The sequence below is a fragment of the Amblyomma mixtum genome, chromosome 1, assembly GCF_055824585.1.
Source record: "Amblyomma mixtum isolate Tamu chromosome 1, ASM5582458v1, whole genome shotgun sequence".
NCBI classification, from domain to species: Eukaryota; Metazoa; Arthropoda; class Arachnida; order Ixodida; family Ixodidae; genus Amblyomma; species Amblyomma mixtum.
Genome location: NC_143012.1, coordinates 198690589 through 198707332, shown reverse-complemented (window position 1 = coordinate 198707332; position 16744 = coordinate 198690589). Strand labels below are relative to the sequence as shown.

At 44.2% G+C, this 16744-nt stretch overlaps 1 protein-coding gene across 1 annotated transcript in view; it reads left to right on the top strand.

Moving 5' to 3' along the window:
* The window catches only part of LOC149370513 (MAM and LDL-receptor class A domain-containing protein 1-like), a 171521-nt gene that overhangs the window by 92768 nt on the left and 62009 nt on the right, over positions 1–16744 (top strand). The window contains exons 34-39 of the mRNA XM_089577892.1: positions 5649–5742; positions 8092–8337; positions 9622–9753; positions 11742–11887; positions 15405–15489; positions 15819–15938. Of these exons, the coding sequence (XP_089434018.1) occupies positions 5649–5742; positions 8092–8337; positions 9622–9753; positions 11742–11887; positions 15405–15489; positions 15819–15938 (823 nt within the window). The remainder of the gene's footprint in view (positions 1–5648; positions 5743–8091; positions 8338–9621; positions 9754–11741; positions 11888–15404; positions 15490–15818; positions 15939–16744) is intronic.

The window sequence follows — 16744 nt, the reverse complement described above, 5'->3', positions numbered from 1 at the left end:
TACGCATTCGGTCCGGGCCACGTCAGACATCCGCCTTAGGCAGAGGTGGTTGATCAATCGGCAAGTACCGCTCCTGCCGCATGGAAGCTAGTGGGACGTGATGGTCAGGAACCAATGACTGAGGAGCTGGGGCAGGGTGTCACGGAGCGTCAGCGTGTGTCGGGTGGTGGAAGTCATTCCGATAGGGCTGAGGTTTGTCACCCAGCAGCGGAGGTCTGATCACTTGCTGCACCTCCTCGCGGATGACGCTAGGAAGAGGGTGTTCCGTTGGTTGCGACGCACCGCAAATCTTCTACAGCTCTTCACATACAATGGAGCGGACCATGTTCCGGATGAGGTCAGGGTTGTGTCCGAATGCCGGGAAGGACTCTGTGGCTGAAGCCGCAAGTATTGGCCTGTCCTATGCGGTGGAACGCTGCTGAAGGACCTGATTCATTGTAACCGCCTCCGTCTAAAACTCGGCCACAGTACAGAAGGCGGAGGGGGGGGGCTTGAGGTCAGCGAAAAGCTTTTTTTTCAACTCCGCGCATTGAGTGGCGTAGCTTTTTGGCTTCCGACATAGCTGGGCCAGCTCGCCGGAGAAGCCACGCCTTGTCTTCGGCATACATGGTGACCATCTTGTTGGGCATCTGTATTTTGGTCTGCTGAACTTGCTCAACTCGTTCCCTACGATCGGCGCTGGTGTATGTCTCGAGCATTCGACGGCGGATCTCACGCCATGATGTCAAAACGTCTTCACGATTTTCGTACCACATACGAGCGTCGTCTTCCAGGCTTAAGAAGACGTTCCGTAGCTTCGCGTCATCGTCCCAAGGATTGAACGAGGCGCATCATCAATTTGAGTGCCATGGAAGGTCTTCAGTACTCGTGGGTTCCGGAGGGTGTGATAACTAGCACCTTGCATGGTTGGTCGAGGGGCAGGCGCCAAGGTAGAGTGCATTGGCCCATGCTGAGGGGGAGTCCTAGGTTTCGGCGACTGACTCAGTGAACTGGTGTGTCGACCGGGAGAGACCCAAGGTCCGCGGTGTGAGCAGAGGTGTGTGACTCAGGATAGGAAAGCATCCAGCACCTCCAAAAAAAAATAGTTCGCGCAACCAAGGATCGAGACATGGTTCACCGGCAGCGTTCCCAGAAAAGCTCTCACGGCGCGTGTGCCAACCTTCACCTCCTTGGCTTTTGGTGCTACCTGGGACCACGTAGCGGCAATATATATATATATATATATATATATATATATATGGGCGTGTTCAGATAAAAACGGTAATCGAGGTCCCATGACCATTTTTTGTTTTCAATGAAATTTTTATATATGATGGGCAAATGTGTCCACACAAAGGAATGAACCTTAGTTTTGCACGAAGCTTCGTAGTTTTCTCGGAAAAAAATCGCACGTCACAAGAGGTGGAGAATGTCGTTTTTGGCACTTCGCAAAGTTGCAAGTTTGAAGCCTCATTCCATGCACAAAAAAATTTTTCCGCGCATCATTATTTTTTCAGAACCTCTTTACAACTTGTACAATGCGAGAAAGTAAGAATTGTTTGCTTGCTCTTTCAACCTTCCGAGTAAAAAAATTGCAAACTTCGCTTCTGGAGCTATGCGGTGCAAAAAAGGCACTTTTCAGGGCAGCCTTAGGGCAAGATGCCTAAAGATCTTCCCACTGAATATTTTTCTCAGTATTTTTCAGCTGTTTTTACTCACCTCAGGCAAGTTCTGTTGCTCTAGACTTGGCAGATAGTTTTCAGTGCGGTCTCAAAATTGGCCGAAGTTCAAAAACGCCAAAAAAGTGACAACTTTGACTTGGGTTTAAAAAAAAACATCATCATCGAATTTTCTTAAAATTTGCCTGAATAATCCTCAATACATGATAATTTTAAGGCACTAGAAAAGTGTTGCATTATATTGTTTTAAAATACAAAAATAAACACAAAACTGAGTTCATGTTTTTGTTATATAGAATTGCTTATTACTGCCTCTTAGAAATAGTAGCTGCCAGAAATTTGATTTAGCACTCATTGAACGTGGTTACATTTTATTTACCCCAATATCCGAACCATTCTCAATGCTTACAGAGCTTCTATTCGCTTATTAGCGGCGCTCTTAATGCGTGAAAATGAGAATAAATTCACTATTTTGCCTGATGTAAGAATTGACTGGTGGCGGTCAAACGTTGTTTGTATTTTCTAATTAATTCTTCGTACGGTCTATTGGTATATATAATCAATTCATGAAAGATATTAGATCATTTCTCGGTTCTTAGAAAAATTTTTGTATATAAAAGTTAATATTAATGCGTTTCTGAAGTCGGCGTTTTCGAACCTGCGTCTATTTACCTCTGTGTTCAATGGTTCTACAAGGCACTGTCAGGAGGAGACAAAACGTCGTCTCCTGAGGAGAACGATTTATCTGCGACGTTTTTAATCAAGGGGAGTTTTAATCGGGAGGCAATTTAAAAATGGGATGCCGCTTCATGTGCACATTGCAATTCAGAAAATTGTAACAAGAAATAAACGGCGGCAGTTGATTTCGGTTTTGCGCACAGTATAATATTGTCCAGCACGAAGCACTAACCAGATCACAGCGTCTTCCATTCCGAAGCAGCGGTGGAGGCCACGTAGGATGCACTGCCTTCAGTTGACTGAAACAACTTCCACAGGTGGAGCGTCTGAACTCCAGGCACTTTCTTTGCCAGTTTCCATTGTTCCTTCTTCACTTCGGGAAAGTCTGCAAGCTCCCTCTGTGGCAGCTCCAGAATGGTGATGTTCTTTAGTGTTCTTGAATTGCGTCTACGAAGACTCCAGCTCTGTGTATGGCCTCACTTGCAGGCTTCCGCAAGTTGTGGTTTGATGCTCAATGGTGGTATGCTGCGTCATGTTTCCTCTGGAATTGTGCCATTATCCACATGATGGCATTTTCATTTCGGAAAATTTTTAAATGAGCATCGAGGATGAGGTGCTGATTGCTACATGGGAATACGGTGAGCTAGTTAAAGAAACTCTGACCGCTTCATCGTTTAAGAGAGAATTTCTAAGAGTGGCCATGAAATGCATTCACTACAACTGTATTATATCTGTGCAAGCAAGAGCAATACATGAAAAAACACACGGCTGCAAGAGATTTTGATTTCGCCAAAAAAATGAACAGTAGTGCTTTCAGACTCAGTACAAGCGTACCATTGGCAGAAAAAGCAGGTAACCGTGTTTACCTGCGTTGTCATGTCAAGAAAATCGACTCTTAACTACGCCGTTAATTTCGACAATATGTCTCATGATTCCGCTCATGCATGCTTGGCTCTGTCGAGAGTCAAAGCACATCTCGAAGAAAACGCGCCAATCTACACCAAGATAATATATTTGAGCGACGGGGCTCCCGCTCACTTCAGGAATAAATACTAGTTTCATGAGGTGCAGCGCAGTGAATGTCAACGGACGATATTGATGTTTTCGGCCTCTGGACACTGCAAAAATGCTTGCGACGCGTTGGTGGGCTAGTGAAACATTGAGCATCAAACCACAACTTGCGGAAGCCTGCAAGTGAGGCCATACACAGAGCCGGAGTCTTCGTAGACGCAATTCAAGAACACTAAAGAACATCACCATTCTGGAGCTGCCACAGAGGGAGCTTGCAGACTTTCCCGAAGTGAAGAAGGAACAATGGAAACTGGCAAAGAAAGTGCCTGGAGTTCAGACGCTCCACCTGTGGAAGTTGTTTCAGTCAACTGAAGGCAGTGCATCCTACGTGGCCTCCACCGCTGCTTCGGAATGGAAGACGCTGTGATCTGGTTAGTGCTTCGTGCTGGACAATATTATACTGTGCGCAAAACCGAAATCAACTGCCGCCGTTTATTTCTTGTAACAATTTTCTGAATTGCAATGTGCACATGAAGCGGCATCCCATTTTTAAATTGCCTCCCGATTAAAACTCCCCTTGATTAAAAACGTCGCAGATAAATCGTTCTCCTCAGGAGACGACGTTTTGTCTCCTCCTGACAGTGCCTTGTAGAACCATTGAACACAGAGGTAAATAGACGCAGGTTCGAAAACGCCGACTTCAGAAACGCATTAATATTAACTTTTATATACAAAAATTTTTCTAAGAACCGAGAAATGATCTAATTACTTTCATGAATTGATTATATATACCAATAGACCGTACGAAAAATTAATTAGAAAATACAAACAACGTTTGACCGCCACCAGCCAATTCTTACGACATCAGGCAAAATAGTTAATTTATTCTCATTTTCACGCATTAAGAGCGTCGCTAATAAGCGAATAGAAGCTCTGTAAGCATTGAGAATGGCTCGGATATTGGGGTAAATAAAATGTAACCACGTTCAATGAGTGTTAAATCAAATTTCTGGCAGCTACTATATCTAAGAGGCAGTAATAAGCAATTCTATATAACAAAAACATGAACTCAGTTTTGTGTTTATTTTTGTATTTTAAAACAATATAATGCAACACTTTTCTAGTGCCTTAAAATTATCATGTATTGAGGATTATTCAGGCAAATTCTAAGAAAATTCGATGATGATGTTTTTTTTTAAACCCAAGTCAAAGTTGTCACTTTTTTGGCGTTTTTGAACTTCGGCCAATTTTGAGACCGCACTGAAAACTATCTGCCAAGTCTAGAGCAACAGAACTTACCTGAGGTGAGTAAAAACAGCTGAAAAATACTGAGAAAAATATTCAGTGGGAAGATCTTTAGGCATCTTGCCCTAAGGCTGCCCTGAAAAGTGCCTTTTTTGCACCGCATAGCTCCAGAAGCGAAGTTTGCAATTTTTTTACTCGGAAGGTTGAAAGAGCAAGCAAACAATTTTTACTTTCTCGCATTGTACAAGTTGTAAAGAGGTTCTGAAAAAATAATTATGCGCGGAAAAAATTTTTTGTGCATGGAATGAGGCTTCAAACTTGCAACTTTGCGAAGTGCCAAAAACGACATTCTCCACCTCTTGTGACGTGCGATTTTTTTCCGAGAAAACTACGAAGCTTCTTGCAAAACTAAGGTTCATTCCTTTGTGTGGACACATTTGCCCATCATATATAAAAATTTCATTGAAAACAAAAAATGGTCATGGGACCTCGATTACCGTTCTTATCTGAACACGCCCATATATATATATATATATATATATATATATATATATATATATATATGGGATGAGAACCGGTTAGTTCCCATCTCATCGGCATGTGGTTGTTCTGTTAACATTTGATATGAAAGCACTCTGCGTGGCTCACTTGCGCGCGCCCCCGTGTTTTCCGCTGATTCTAGTCGAAGAAGATTATGTCCGGCGCGGTCCTGTGCGGTCCTGTGGTCCACTCGCGGCCCTCCATGTTGACCTGGCACTTAGCTGCGCTTGCACAGGGTGATAGAAGGACAGCCTATGTAGCTTTACCTGGCACTTAAGGAATATCAGAGTTTAAAGACATTGTTTTACAGAGAAGCTTCTGGGCGCTGTACGGCATCCCTGTTTGCATAGCGTGTTGTAACCAAAAACACTCATCCATTTCTCTCGATATTTTTTTGTATTGCTCCCTTATAAAATATTTGAAGTTTTGCAAAACGTGTAGATTATCCATGCTGACTGAAAGCAGATTTTTTTGTTGATCTAACAGCGTCCCTTTTCTTAACCCATACATGTGCAGCTCAGTCCTATCACAGCGCTGTCTGGAAGTGACAGGAATGGTTTCGTGGCTATCGACGACATCCAGATCAGCGATTTGTCTTGCGAAGAAATGAGTAAGTTTCGCTTGGAGAAGGTTCGATGCATGCCGGTGTAGTTACAAAGGTGGACGCCCTTGCACCTTGTCTGATCTGTCTCTGCGCAATACTTTGTATACTTTCTTACAACTGAAGGAAACGTTTGTAGCCGTCTTGCTCTTTAATGGCTAGCTCCGGGATTTTCAGGAGCTTCACCCATTGAGACCACACTTTTTGTGACACCGTGCGCTGAATCAGCGGCTGTGAGATCTTACTCTCATAATGCGAGGCCACAAGAGCGAAGCAGGGCGCGGAGGCCGCCTTTCTGCGGAAACGAAACGTTAAAGCGCCAATGTACTGTGCGAAGTCGGTGCGTGTTGTACTGGTTATCGATTGAGATATGAGTGTTTACCTCGAAAGTGCGACATGCTTTCACTGTTTCTGTTATTTATTGCATGTACCTTCCATTTTAAGTGTATGTATATACTTTATGTAGTATGCTTACCCTGTGTTGCTTGAGTGTTTTGTGTATTCAGAAACGGGACTGACACTTCGTCATGTATTGGTTGCCTTTTTGTCAGCCTCCTCGACACACTTTCTTTGTATTTCTGTCAACATAAACATTCATTCATTCATTCATTCATTCATTCATTCATTCATTCATTCATTCATTCATTCATTCATTCATTCATTCATTCATTCATTCATTCTAAATTCAATTAGTCTGAACTATTCTTAAACAAGAAGTTTCTCACAGACTACAGCGCTCGTATATAAAGCAAATGTGTGTTTAATAATTCCCGAAATCTTGTCGGCGGGTTCTCCTCGGTCTGCTCGTAACTAACAGCAAATAAAATTCTTCAGCGTTCCCTGTGTGCGCGGTTCTTAGTCACATAATCACTTTATGGCAGCGAGGTGTGCCTGGAGGGATCCGGTAACGTGGACCATAGGCGTGCGTCGCATGCCATGGCGCATCCTCTGAGGTCATGGTCAATGGCCTAAGAGTCGCGCGGTAGCTATGTTTCCCAGGATGCTCCTCACTTTGAGCTCGTTTGGGGTCGAAGCTCTTGAAGATGGTAGCGAGACCGCATGCTGGCAACACGTGTGAGTGGGCGTGTCTGACTTAAAAGCAAGTTAATAAGTTCGCACTGCTTTGTCTCGGCATCAGTGCTAGGGCGCTGGCGCACCATTGGCGCAGCTGACATGCGATGATTTGTATGTACTAACAGTTGCTGCGGGTGGCACCCATCTTTTACTCCCGTTTTGATTATATTTTTAGTTTTATGTTGAGAAACTACAAGTACTACGCCGGTTGGTGGAAGTGGCGCCTGTCCTTACTTTCCTCGCAGAGAGCATTAAGGGGCAAACGTTGGCTAAAAGAGGAAATTACGCGACCCCAAAAGACAGAGCCCGAAAACTTGGTTCATGGCGGCCGATTTATACGCAAAGGTCAGAGGTGAGGCTGACGGAGGTCACGCTCGGTGTGAAGCCCGGCCTAATGGAGAGCGGAAGGGGAAGATATTCCTAGCGTAAAATAAATGTGCCCTCTTTGCAGAAAGTAAAAAACAGACGGGCTTTCCGTCTCACCTGTAAAGCGGAACACTTACGGCATCTCATAAGACCGAAAGGTGTAGGTGGAATGAGGGTTCTCCTTACCTTACCTACGGTTAGATCTTAAGTGCACTCGTAGGTGCTCCGCAACACACGGCCAAGAAAAAAAAACACCTTCTCTGGTTATTTTCGCCAAATATCCTACCTACACCAAAGAACATCTTACTTCTGTGTCACAACGCGTAATTGGGTTTCGGGCCACGGCGGGGACTATCGCCTGCACATCACAATCAGTGCGGGTGAAAAACCAGACCAACAGCGACTATAATAACACAACTATATCTACGGGAAAGTGGGCTGCTCTGCGTGAAAAAAGATCCATCGATTCCTACACCTGCATGTTTCTAAAAAATATGCCAGGCTTGTTCTCTGTCATATTAACATATTAGAAATAGTACCATGGCGTACAGTAGCTAGCTCTGTTGTCCTGCCTGCGGAGAAGAGTTCTGACTACGTATGTGCTATGTGCGCAACCTGCTGCTATACACCGCCTCCGGGTGGTATACGAGGTATTGTTGTTTTCCGAAGTTTTTCATGTTTTAATTATTATGATCTTAAGTGTTTTAGACACAGATGTATTGAGCGAAAAATTGGGATTGCCAACTCAGAATATTCGAGCAGTTTGCTTTTATATTTATATATGCAGCCTATGGAGCGTTAAAGCTGCGCGAATAATACGTCACTTTTCTTTGTTCTTGAAGCAGTGCCATACTTTCCGAACAATATTTCGCAGAAAACCGACTCTGATACACATTGTTATCTACCCTACTGGCGTAGACCAATACACGGGGATGTTCGACTGCGGCAACAAGCAGACTGTGCCCATGGAGAAGGTGTGCAACTTCGTGCCCGACTGCAGCAACGGAGCCGATGAACGAGACTGCGGCCAGTGCGACTTCTCCAAAGGCTCGTGCGGATGGAAACTCGGTGATTACATGAATAGCGGAGCGACGGCCTGGCGAAGGACCCTTATTGGAGACGTCCCAAGATCGCCGCCAACAGGATCGGACGGCCGGCGTAGCGGTAGGTTACTGCCACAGGAGACCACTTCCCGTGTCCACAAGACCAAACAGAAACGCAATTTACGCGTGCCTGCTTGCTGCACTAGGTAAAAAAAGTAAAAACAGATATTAAAATGTTCGCCGAAGCTATGAATGTTTATATGCTGTATAAAAACTTTTTCCATCGTTTAAGGGGCCTGTGAGCAAGAACAGGTATTGCATATAAAGAAGCCCAGTGTGTAAATCGGGCAAATGGCTGCACAGAGAAACACGTCGTGGAACGCACGGAAGTCGAAAGCGTTGAAAAATGGTTTGCTTGTGGCGGCTGCAACAATAGAGCCCATGGATCCTTCAAAAAATTTTGCCGCTTCAGATGCCAGTAATCATGTGTCATTAACGATGAAGCATACCAATTTTTCGAGTGGGTGATAAGGGGCTCAATAAGTGAGGCATTTTAAGGACGGTGGCCACGATAACTTCGCCTAATCCGCGGATTTTTATGTGTGGCTAGCTGCTTTAGTTAGCTGTTTATTCACAATCTCTTTCGGTCTTTTGAGGATGCTTTAACTAGAAAAGAACAAACTACGGAAGCAATAAACAAAAAGAAATTAAAAGATATGGTCTGGAAACCCCGGAAATAGTACTTTTTTGGCGTGCAGTAACTTACAACAGCACTCCCTTGCCGTGCCGGTGAGTTACAGATTTCAGCACAAAGCTAAGCTCGTCAGGTTACCGTTCCCTGCTAACTATAACACCGTTATCTTTTGCAAGTATAGGTGGAATGTATTTAGTTTTTGGATTGCCGTATCTTTCCCTGCTGCTCTGGAACTGCAGTTGGACAATTCGAAAATGTTTCATAAGTCATAAGCTAAAAGCATGGTCTCACCGCGTCTTTATCTAATCGTTTCAGGGCTGCCCAATGGGGCGCAGAACGCACACTATGCGTGCAACTGTGAAACAGTGTCGCGCAGTACAGTAAGCTGCATTTTAATTAAGTTAACACATGATTGTACGAAGGGCCTAAAATTGCTGCTTTTTGGAAAAAGAGCAATTTTTCTATCCTATTCTTTTTTCGCAAGGCCTCTCGAAGTTCTTTCAGAGTAAATGCAGAGAAAACGTGTAAGCACAGAACACAGTTGAACACTTGTCGCTTAGAAGAATCCATCGTTAGAGAAAAATATATCCAAAAAAGTCGCATTTTAACATAAAATGCCTGAAAAAAAACAATCGATGCTGATATTTTGAGCAGGTTCGCCTTCGGTTTCTGTTACGTGACTGACGTTTTCTGTTTCTTCTGCCTTTTCAGGGTACTACCTCTTGTTGTACTCAAAATTCAACTTAGCCTACTCTGGGCAGGAAGCAATAATCCACTCGAGCGATATTCGCAACACCAACAAATTGTGCGCGATGCAGTTTTGGTTCAACTACGCGCAAGTCGGTAAGCCGCACTCAGATTTGTTAAGCTTTTTTTTTCACACCCGTCTCCTCTAAGCAACAAGAAATGCATGGTTTTTGAATAGTTAAGCTCAAGCTTAAAGTAATCATCATGCCAGCCAGGTTAAGCGCGCTGTTGGACAAAAGCCTCTCTCATTGATTTCTAACTATCTCTAATGTTCTGCGGTTTCCGCGCCCCGTCTCTAACCAAACCAATTTCCTTTTTCCATTTTTTCCTTCTGAATGCCGGCCACCTCCCTGTCTGGCTTTACTTAAGTTGGAATCCCATCTTTTAGACTAACAGATCCCGTGAGAAGTGTTATCCACCCTGTTGTAGAGAAAAGTATACAACAGCTGTATCTTACCGGCACTCACCTATGGGGCAGAAGCGTGGAGGCTAACAAAGGGGCTTCAGCTTAAGTTAAGGACAACGCAGCGAGCTACGGAAAAAAATGTATAGGTGTAACGTTAAGAGATCGGAAGCGGGCGGAGTGGGTGAGGGAACAAACGCTGGTTAATGACATCCTAGTTGAAATCAAGAGGAAGGAATGGGCTTGGGCGGGCATGTAATGCGGAAGGTAAGATAGCCGCTGTTCCTTAAGGGTAACGGAGTGGATTCCAAGAGAAGGCAAACGTAGCAGGGGGCGGCAGAAAGTTAGTTGGGTGGATGAGATTAAGAAGTTTGAGGGGATACGGGGGCCGCAGCTGGCAAAGAACAGGGTTAATTGGAGAGACATGAGCCGTTGGTTTCACCCAGCTCCGGAGCGCTACTTTTCTTTGAGCTTTGGTTCATGTTAGTTCACGGCACCCTGTATATTCCTTTGCGTCGGATGCCAACAGAGATATCGCGTGATGTAACGCGTAAGAGCCACCATCACCATCACTAACTCTAGCATGCATCCTTCGGCTAACCATGTGTCCTCAGTTTCCTGCGACTGCACGACAATTTAACAAGATGCAGTTGGTCCTGTGGTGCCTGAGTGGCCTTTGAAACAAGGATGCTTAAAGGGACACTGAGGAGAAATTGAAGTTGGCATGTATCGACAGAATACCAGCTCCTGATTACAAAAACGCCACTAATACTGACAACAAAGCTCTTGTAACGTATAAAAGAGCAAGAACCAAAATACAGGTACCGCCGCCACAGGCCAAACTCGCAACTACAAGCGTGATGACGTCATAGGACAAAACAGTGTTACTAGAACAAATGGTTCTAGCAACCCTAGGACACGAGAAGTAACGAATCACTGAAGCGCAGCCAATGCAATCGCAAATTTCCTTGACGTCGCCAGATGGCGCCACGTACCCGGCAGCTACGCGCGCGCCTGCAACATCGGGACCAATCAGCGCCTGCTCGCCGGCGGTAGGCAGGCTCCCGGTATTCCGCTAACGGTAACAAGGTACACGGTATGCTAAAGGTGTCTATTTGCGAGAACTTCGTTGACGACTTCGAGAGCGGGATTCATCGTAACGCTCGCAAAACGCCGGTGCAAAAGTAAACGAAGCGACGGTAGCGACGGTCGCAATAGCTGATAGATGCCTTCAACGAGCGGCCGGCAGTAGCTTTCTTTTCGGCTGTTGCTAGGCCGCACTGCTGGCCGTCAGAAATCACGGAGTCTGCGTTACGTCATGTGCACGTCATGTGTCACGTCACTTAGTCCTGTGTCGCCATAAGAGAATCCCAAGTTTGAATCAGAGCGGCGGGAAAAACTTTTTCAACTTCGAATCCAAGTTTCTTAGAAATAAATGCATCTTTCGCTGCCAGCCTAGTGGCTACAAAGCCATGAAATGCCGAACTATAGGATTTTGCTTTTAAAAAAATATTGATAGAGCTCTCCTCACTGTCCCTTTAAGCGAAAGGTAGGTGGGGCAGCTGCTAAAGAAAGGAAACAAATGGTAATGTTGCAAAGCCCAATAACACCCTTTATTATAGACGAAATTCAAAAAATGTTGCACAAAAAATGCTGTTGTATTCGTACCCTTCTATTCCAGGAAACCACTCTGATGTTCAAGTGAAAATTCACGTGGGTGGCTATTTTATAACTGTGTGGTCGCTAAGTGCTCTCAGCAAGCCGGCCCAGCCAGAACTCTGGAATGAAGCACGTATCGACATTGGACGGTATACAACACCTGTCACTGTGAGTCGAAATGTTTTTCATTTTGCCCTTGCTTGCGCTTCATTTGTTTCCTGTCTCACCAATTAACTTTCCTTCTGCTGTCGCACGCTGATCAGAAAGCTATTTTATGATTAGGGAGTAACTACTCATTGGCATCCACTCAAAGCTATTTATGGTATTTTATTTTCAATAAAAAAGAACGGTTTGCCTTGGCGGTGCGCTGTTTATGGACAGAAACCACGGGCCCTTAAATCAGACGTTGTTGGTCAGGGTGGCCACTCCGCATTAGCTTCTGACCAATATTTTCTATAACTCAACGTGTCTACTTCGAAAAAAACGCTTATCGGTGTTGTTGTCTCGTGCTTCTGACTGATACTTGCACGGTACACTTTGTCAGAACATCCGCTGAACCATACAAAACAGCCGATAGCCAAGAAAAATAAACTTTCGCTCAGAACACTGACTTTAACACGATTAGCGCTATACGTTGCTATTAATGACAGCGCTGCAGCATCATTTTGTCATCGTATCATATACGAAATGTGTCGCACACTGTCGTAAAACCTTCTGCTTTGTCCACTTGCAAAGTGGCGATGACACAATTGGTTTGGAACAACGGTATTTATTTCGGACGCACTGCGTCAAAATATTTGGAATTGAAGTCACCATTCCTTTTTTGTTTCTGTTGGCCGCTGCTGTGCCTTCTTTATTTTTTTCCCATGTTTTATCGCTCTGATGTCAAGGTTTGGCTCTGAAACAGACTGGCATCTATACCAATAGGGGTGCTTTTACAGAGCATATGAGCACGCTGCGTAGACGCCAAGCGCAGCAGGCATCAATTTTCCTTTCCACAAGTGGGAAGGTCCCCAAAAATTCGGGCTTGCGCTTGTTCCCGGCCGTCAAAAATAATATTACTCAGCAGTGATGCGGGTAGTGTCCCTGATTCCATAAGTTATGAGAGGCGGCATGAGCTCCTCTCTCTCCTTCATGTTTCTATTCACCCATAATTCGGAGCACAGATTTTATATAAACTGCAAAGAGAAACTAGGCAGTAGTTAAGGAGTAAAAAGGTAACACCGTTTTGGGGCACGATTCATGTGATGGTGTGTTTGAGTGCCGCTCTGTTTTGCTCGTTTCTCATGCCCACGTGTTCGCCACTATGATTGCTGAACAGAACTATAAGGCCTTGCAGTTCGGAGGCGCTGTTTTTGCAATATCGAGCGTTTCTGGCTCATCAGAGTACTCGTTAAACACGCGGGTCCCTGAACACGGGGCCTAAGAGGCGTGTGAGGTTGGCTAGATGAACGGGAGGGGGGGGGCGAGGAGTGGCTTTGGCAGTCTAGTTGGGGAGAGGCGGTGCAACTCATCTGGAGCAGTCCTGAGCAATTAATCTTTGATTTTAGACGACATGATCTCGTGACCGTGATTCGGCGACTAACACTTTCAACAAAGACTTTAGACAGCAAAGTGCTGCAAAAAAAAAGTTGTATTCAAGGGCGGAATGTGCAGCATCGCATTGAAGCGCAATTTCAAAAATCATTCTAAATTCCAATTGCCTGGGTTTAAATAGCTTTAATCCGGTAGCGAGAAAGATACATGTCTCAAGTGGGCTCGCTTCTCTACAAGCTGTGAAGCCGACCAATATATTGTCTCTTTAAGACTGTTCAACTTCCTTCATAGTGTTGTATTTCGTAACTTAATGCATGCGTAAACTGACCTATGTCTCCGCCTAACTCACGAATACTCTGCCACAGTAGAACGCCCTCAAAGTGGACAATGTCCATATTATGCTGCGTAAAATCTTTTGGATGTTGCCAGCGTTGCTAACTTCAGCTTTGGCGAAAGGAGATGAAATTAGTACCATAATTCAGCGTTCACAAGGAAGAAAACTGAGCAAAAATACAGGTCATATAGAAATGATCGACTTTACTATCGGTCTTTTCACTCCATTCAGTGATACTTGTCTGGTATGGCTGGAGACGTCTCCTGACTCGGGTCCCAAGCTGCTATCTGTCTCTCGTGTGCAGCATTCTCGGACAAAAGTTTTAAAAACTAAATATTGTAAGGAACTGCCATGGAAATATTGAGTTGATGGTGCATTCTTGAGACGCGCAGCAAAATCTCTTATAAAGTTTTCCATCGCTCGCATCGATCACTTAAGACTGCATAGATAACCCTTGAGGAACTTTTTTAACGATATGAAAAACGTCAATAGCAAAAAAATACAAGCCTTCCGGGGCGAGTTCTGCAAATATCTCTATTTTCAGTATGAAATCTTATAATGTGCAAAAAATTCTATTCATAAACTTGTTCCCGTTGAAAAATGTCTTTGTGAAAAATTCCTGAGTATATCATCAGCGCAACGCCCCGCGAAGAAGCTGGAAGAGGGGATACTGTTGGCTTGTCTCGTAGAGGCGTTTTTTCCACCTCATGAGCTACAGCACCTGTGACCAAACATTAGCGAAACGAGCGGAACGTAGAGAAAAGGAGAGACACTACGAGAGCTACTAACAAATGGGGCTTTTATTGCAAGTGAACATAAAAGAGAAGCGTTGCAAACACACGCACAAAGTAACAAAAATCCGCAAAGGTGAAAATATTGACAGCTGCTGTGAAATGTTATGGTGTGCTAGCTATCTAGGTATGCCATATACTTTCCTAACAAGCTGATTAGTACTCGAATGAAGTATGCGCCCAGTTTCCTGATTGCAAACGCTTCGTTTATTTCGCTCGTTAAAAGGCAAAAGGGGAGCTGATTCTGCTAGCATACCTTTTATCAGGATGTTAACAAAGGAGCTGACCTACCTATATTGCTAGAACACAATGAGATTTCATAGCCGCTGTTTGATATCTTCACCTGTGTGCTTTGAAGCTCTTTTTTTAGTGTTTGCAACCCTTCCTCTGCGTTGAATAAAGGCTTCAGTTTTCAGTAGTTCTCCTAATGTCGCTCTTGTTCTCTATACGTCGTTTTTTTGCGCTAAGTCTGAAGTCATGCAAAACCAAGTAGCCCAACTTCATCCGCTCTATGCAGCATTTTTGCTTAGAATGCGGAGCTCTTTTAAACCAAAAAGCTTTCTTTGGCTTCCACGGCGGTTCTCATCTGACCGATTGACGTCACCAAGAGGTAAGAGAGAGCGCCAAGAAAAAAAGAGTCGCCTTGCGGGGCGAAGTTGAAGGAGTCAGCGAGATTACGTGGTTTGGAGACGAGTGAGAGGCACTGATTTGTGATCGCGTCCTGTTTGCAGCAATGGCAACTTACGCGTACGGAACGATAGTGGAACTTGCCGCATCCGGTGTGTTGCATCAGCAGGGTTCGTTTCACGCCGGGAAGGAGTGTTGCTCCAGTTGGTGTCCGGTGCTATAGCAGTAGTAGTTCATTATGCGCCGAAAAAGCACGCACACGCTACTCTTCTTGGTACGTGCTTTGGATTTAAGTGATGCGCGGACAATCACTTACAATTTAGTGGGACAGGGAAGCTGTTCGCTGAGCTAAAAAACCATGTTCGATTGTTTGTCCATGATTTTTCTTTTCTTTCAGGTGTTCTTCGACAGTACACAGTATCTGCTCCAACAATCTTTGTTTGCTGTGGACATGATAAATTACACAGAATGCGCCCTGCCAGGTGAGTCTTGGCCTTCTATATGTGTAGAAAAAGGTAATTGAAGCCTCTAAAAAAATAATGAACTGAAGCTCCACACTTTAACTCCAGTTAAATCACTCCTGCCGCAGAAAGAAACTTCACATAATGTACGAATTTATCAATGCATTTTCTTTGGATGAAATTCAACTGCTAATTATGAAAATATATCTACCTACTCACACGCTGTTACTTAAATGCGCATTTCGATAATATGAAGCAATAAGTAAGATAGGCAAGCATAAAGTTGAGCTTTATTCCGATGGAGCTGTCTTCAAACTTTCGCTAATCTGTACTCCATTTTTCATTTTTAGTTGAAAGTGGTAACTGCACTGACCTGGAATTTCGCTGTACAAATGGAGTATGTGTGCCTAAAACGGACCTCTGCAACTACGTAGACGACTGCGGAGACAACAGCGATGAAATGAAATGCGGTTAGTATGGAACTTTTTGCACTCTATTTTCTTTTTTGCAAAGGTCATACTGTGCTCAAGTACAGTTCCTAGGTTTTTTTTTATCGCTATGGAATTTAAGTCCGGGCACGAACATCCTTCTCAGATTTCTATGGTACGCACAGAGCGCTCCAGAGCAACGGTCGAATTTCATTTGAACGAACTATTTATGCTCACATTTGAAGTGAAAAATAACTGGTAGGAATGTAGGGAATGGTTATGACAGGTTCCTTCATTACGCACTTTGTGCTTTGCGCAAAGAACTGAATGCGGCACATTACAGAGTCCAGGCACACATATTAATAAACATGGGCTGAAATAAAAACTTTTCGGGGAAAATAAAGCTCCAGATTTTTATTTTAATTTTTCGGAATGGATCTCGCGTCCGAGCAGGAGTGAATCCCCTGCTATTCCAGAGGTAGTGGCTGGTATGGGAAGCGGAGAACCGCAAAAAACGCAGTATTCCTGTCCCATCTCTTTGATGACCCCCCGGGTTTCAATGTTTCTGCATGGTCACAATAGATTTTAGGCACTGGCATTCCTGACAATTTGGTTCGCCTTAGGACCTCTTTGTATGCACCTCGCGTCTTGTACCGTCTTTTTCGAAACAAACCAGGATTAATGGTTTGCTTCTCAGTGTACATTTGAGGCCTCACGGCTTGCCTGAATATGAAAAGGTTTAAAAAGTAAGGTCAAACGCGTTTATCTTACAAGCAGACTTTCTGGGGTGATATAAATGCTCTAATATGCTAATGAGGAGGTCGATGCAGCCTGATTACTCTTGGCAG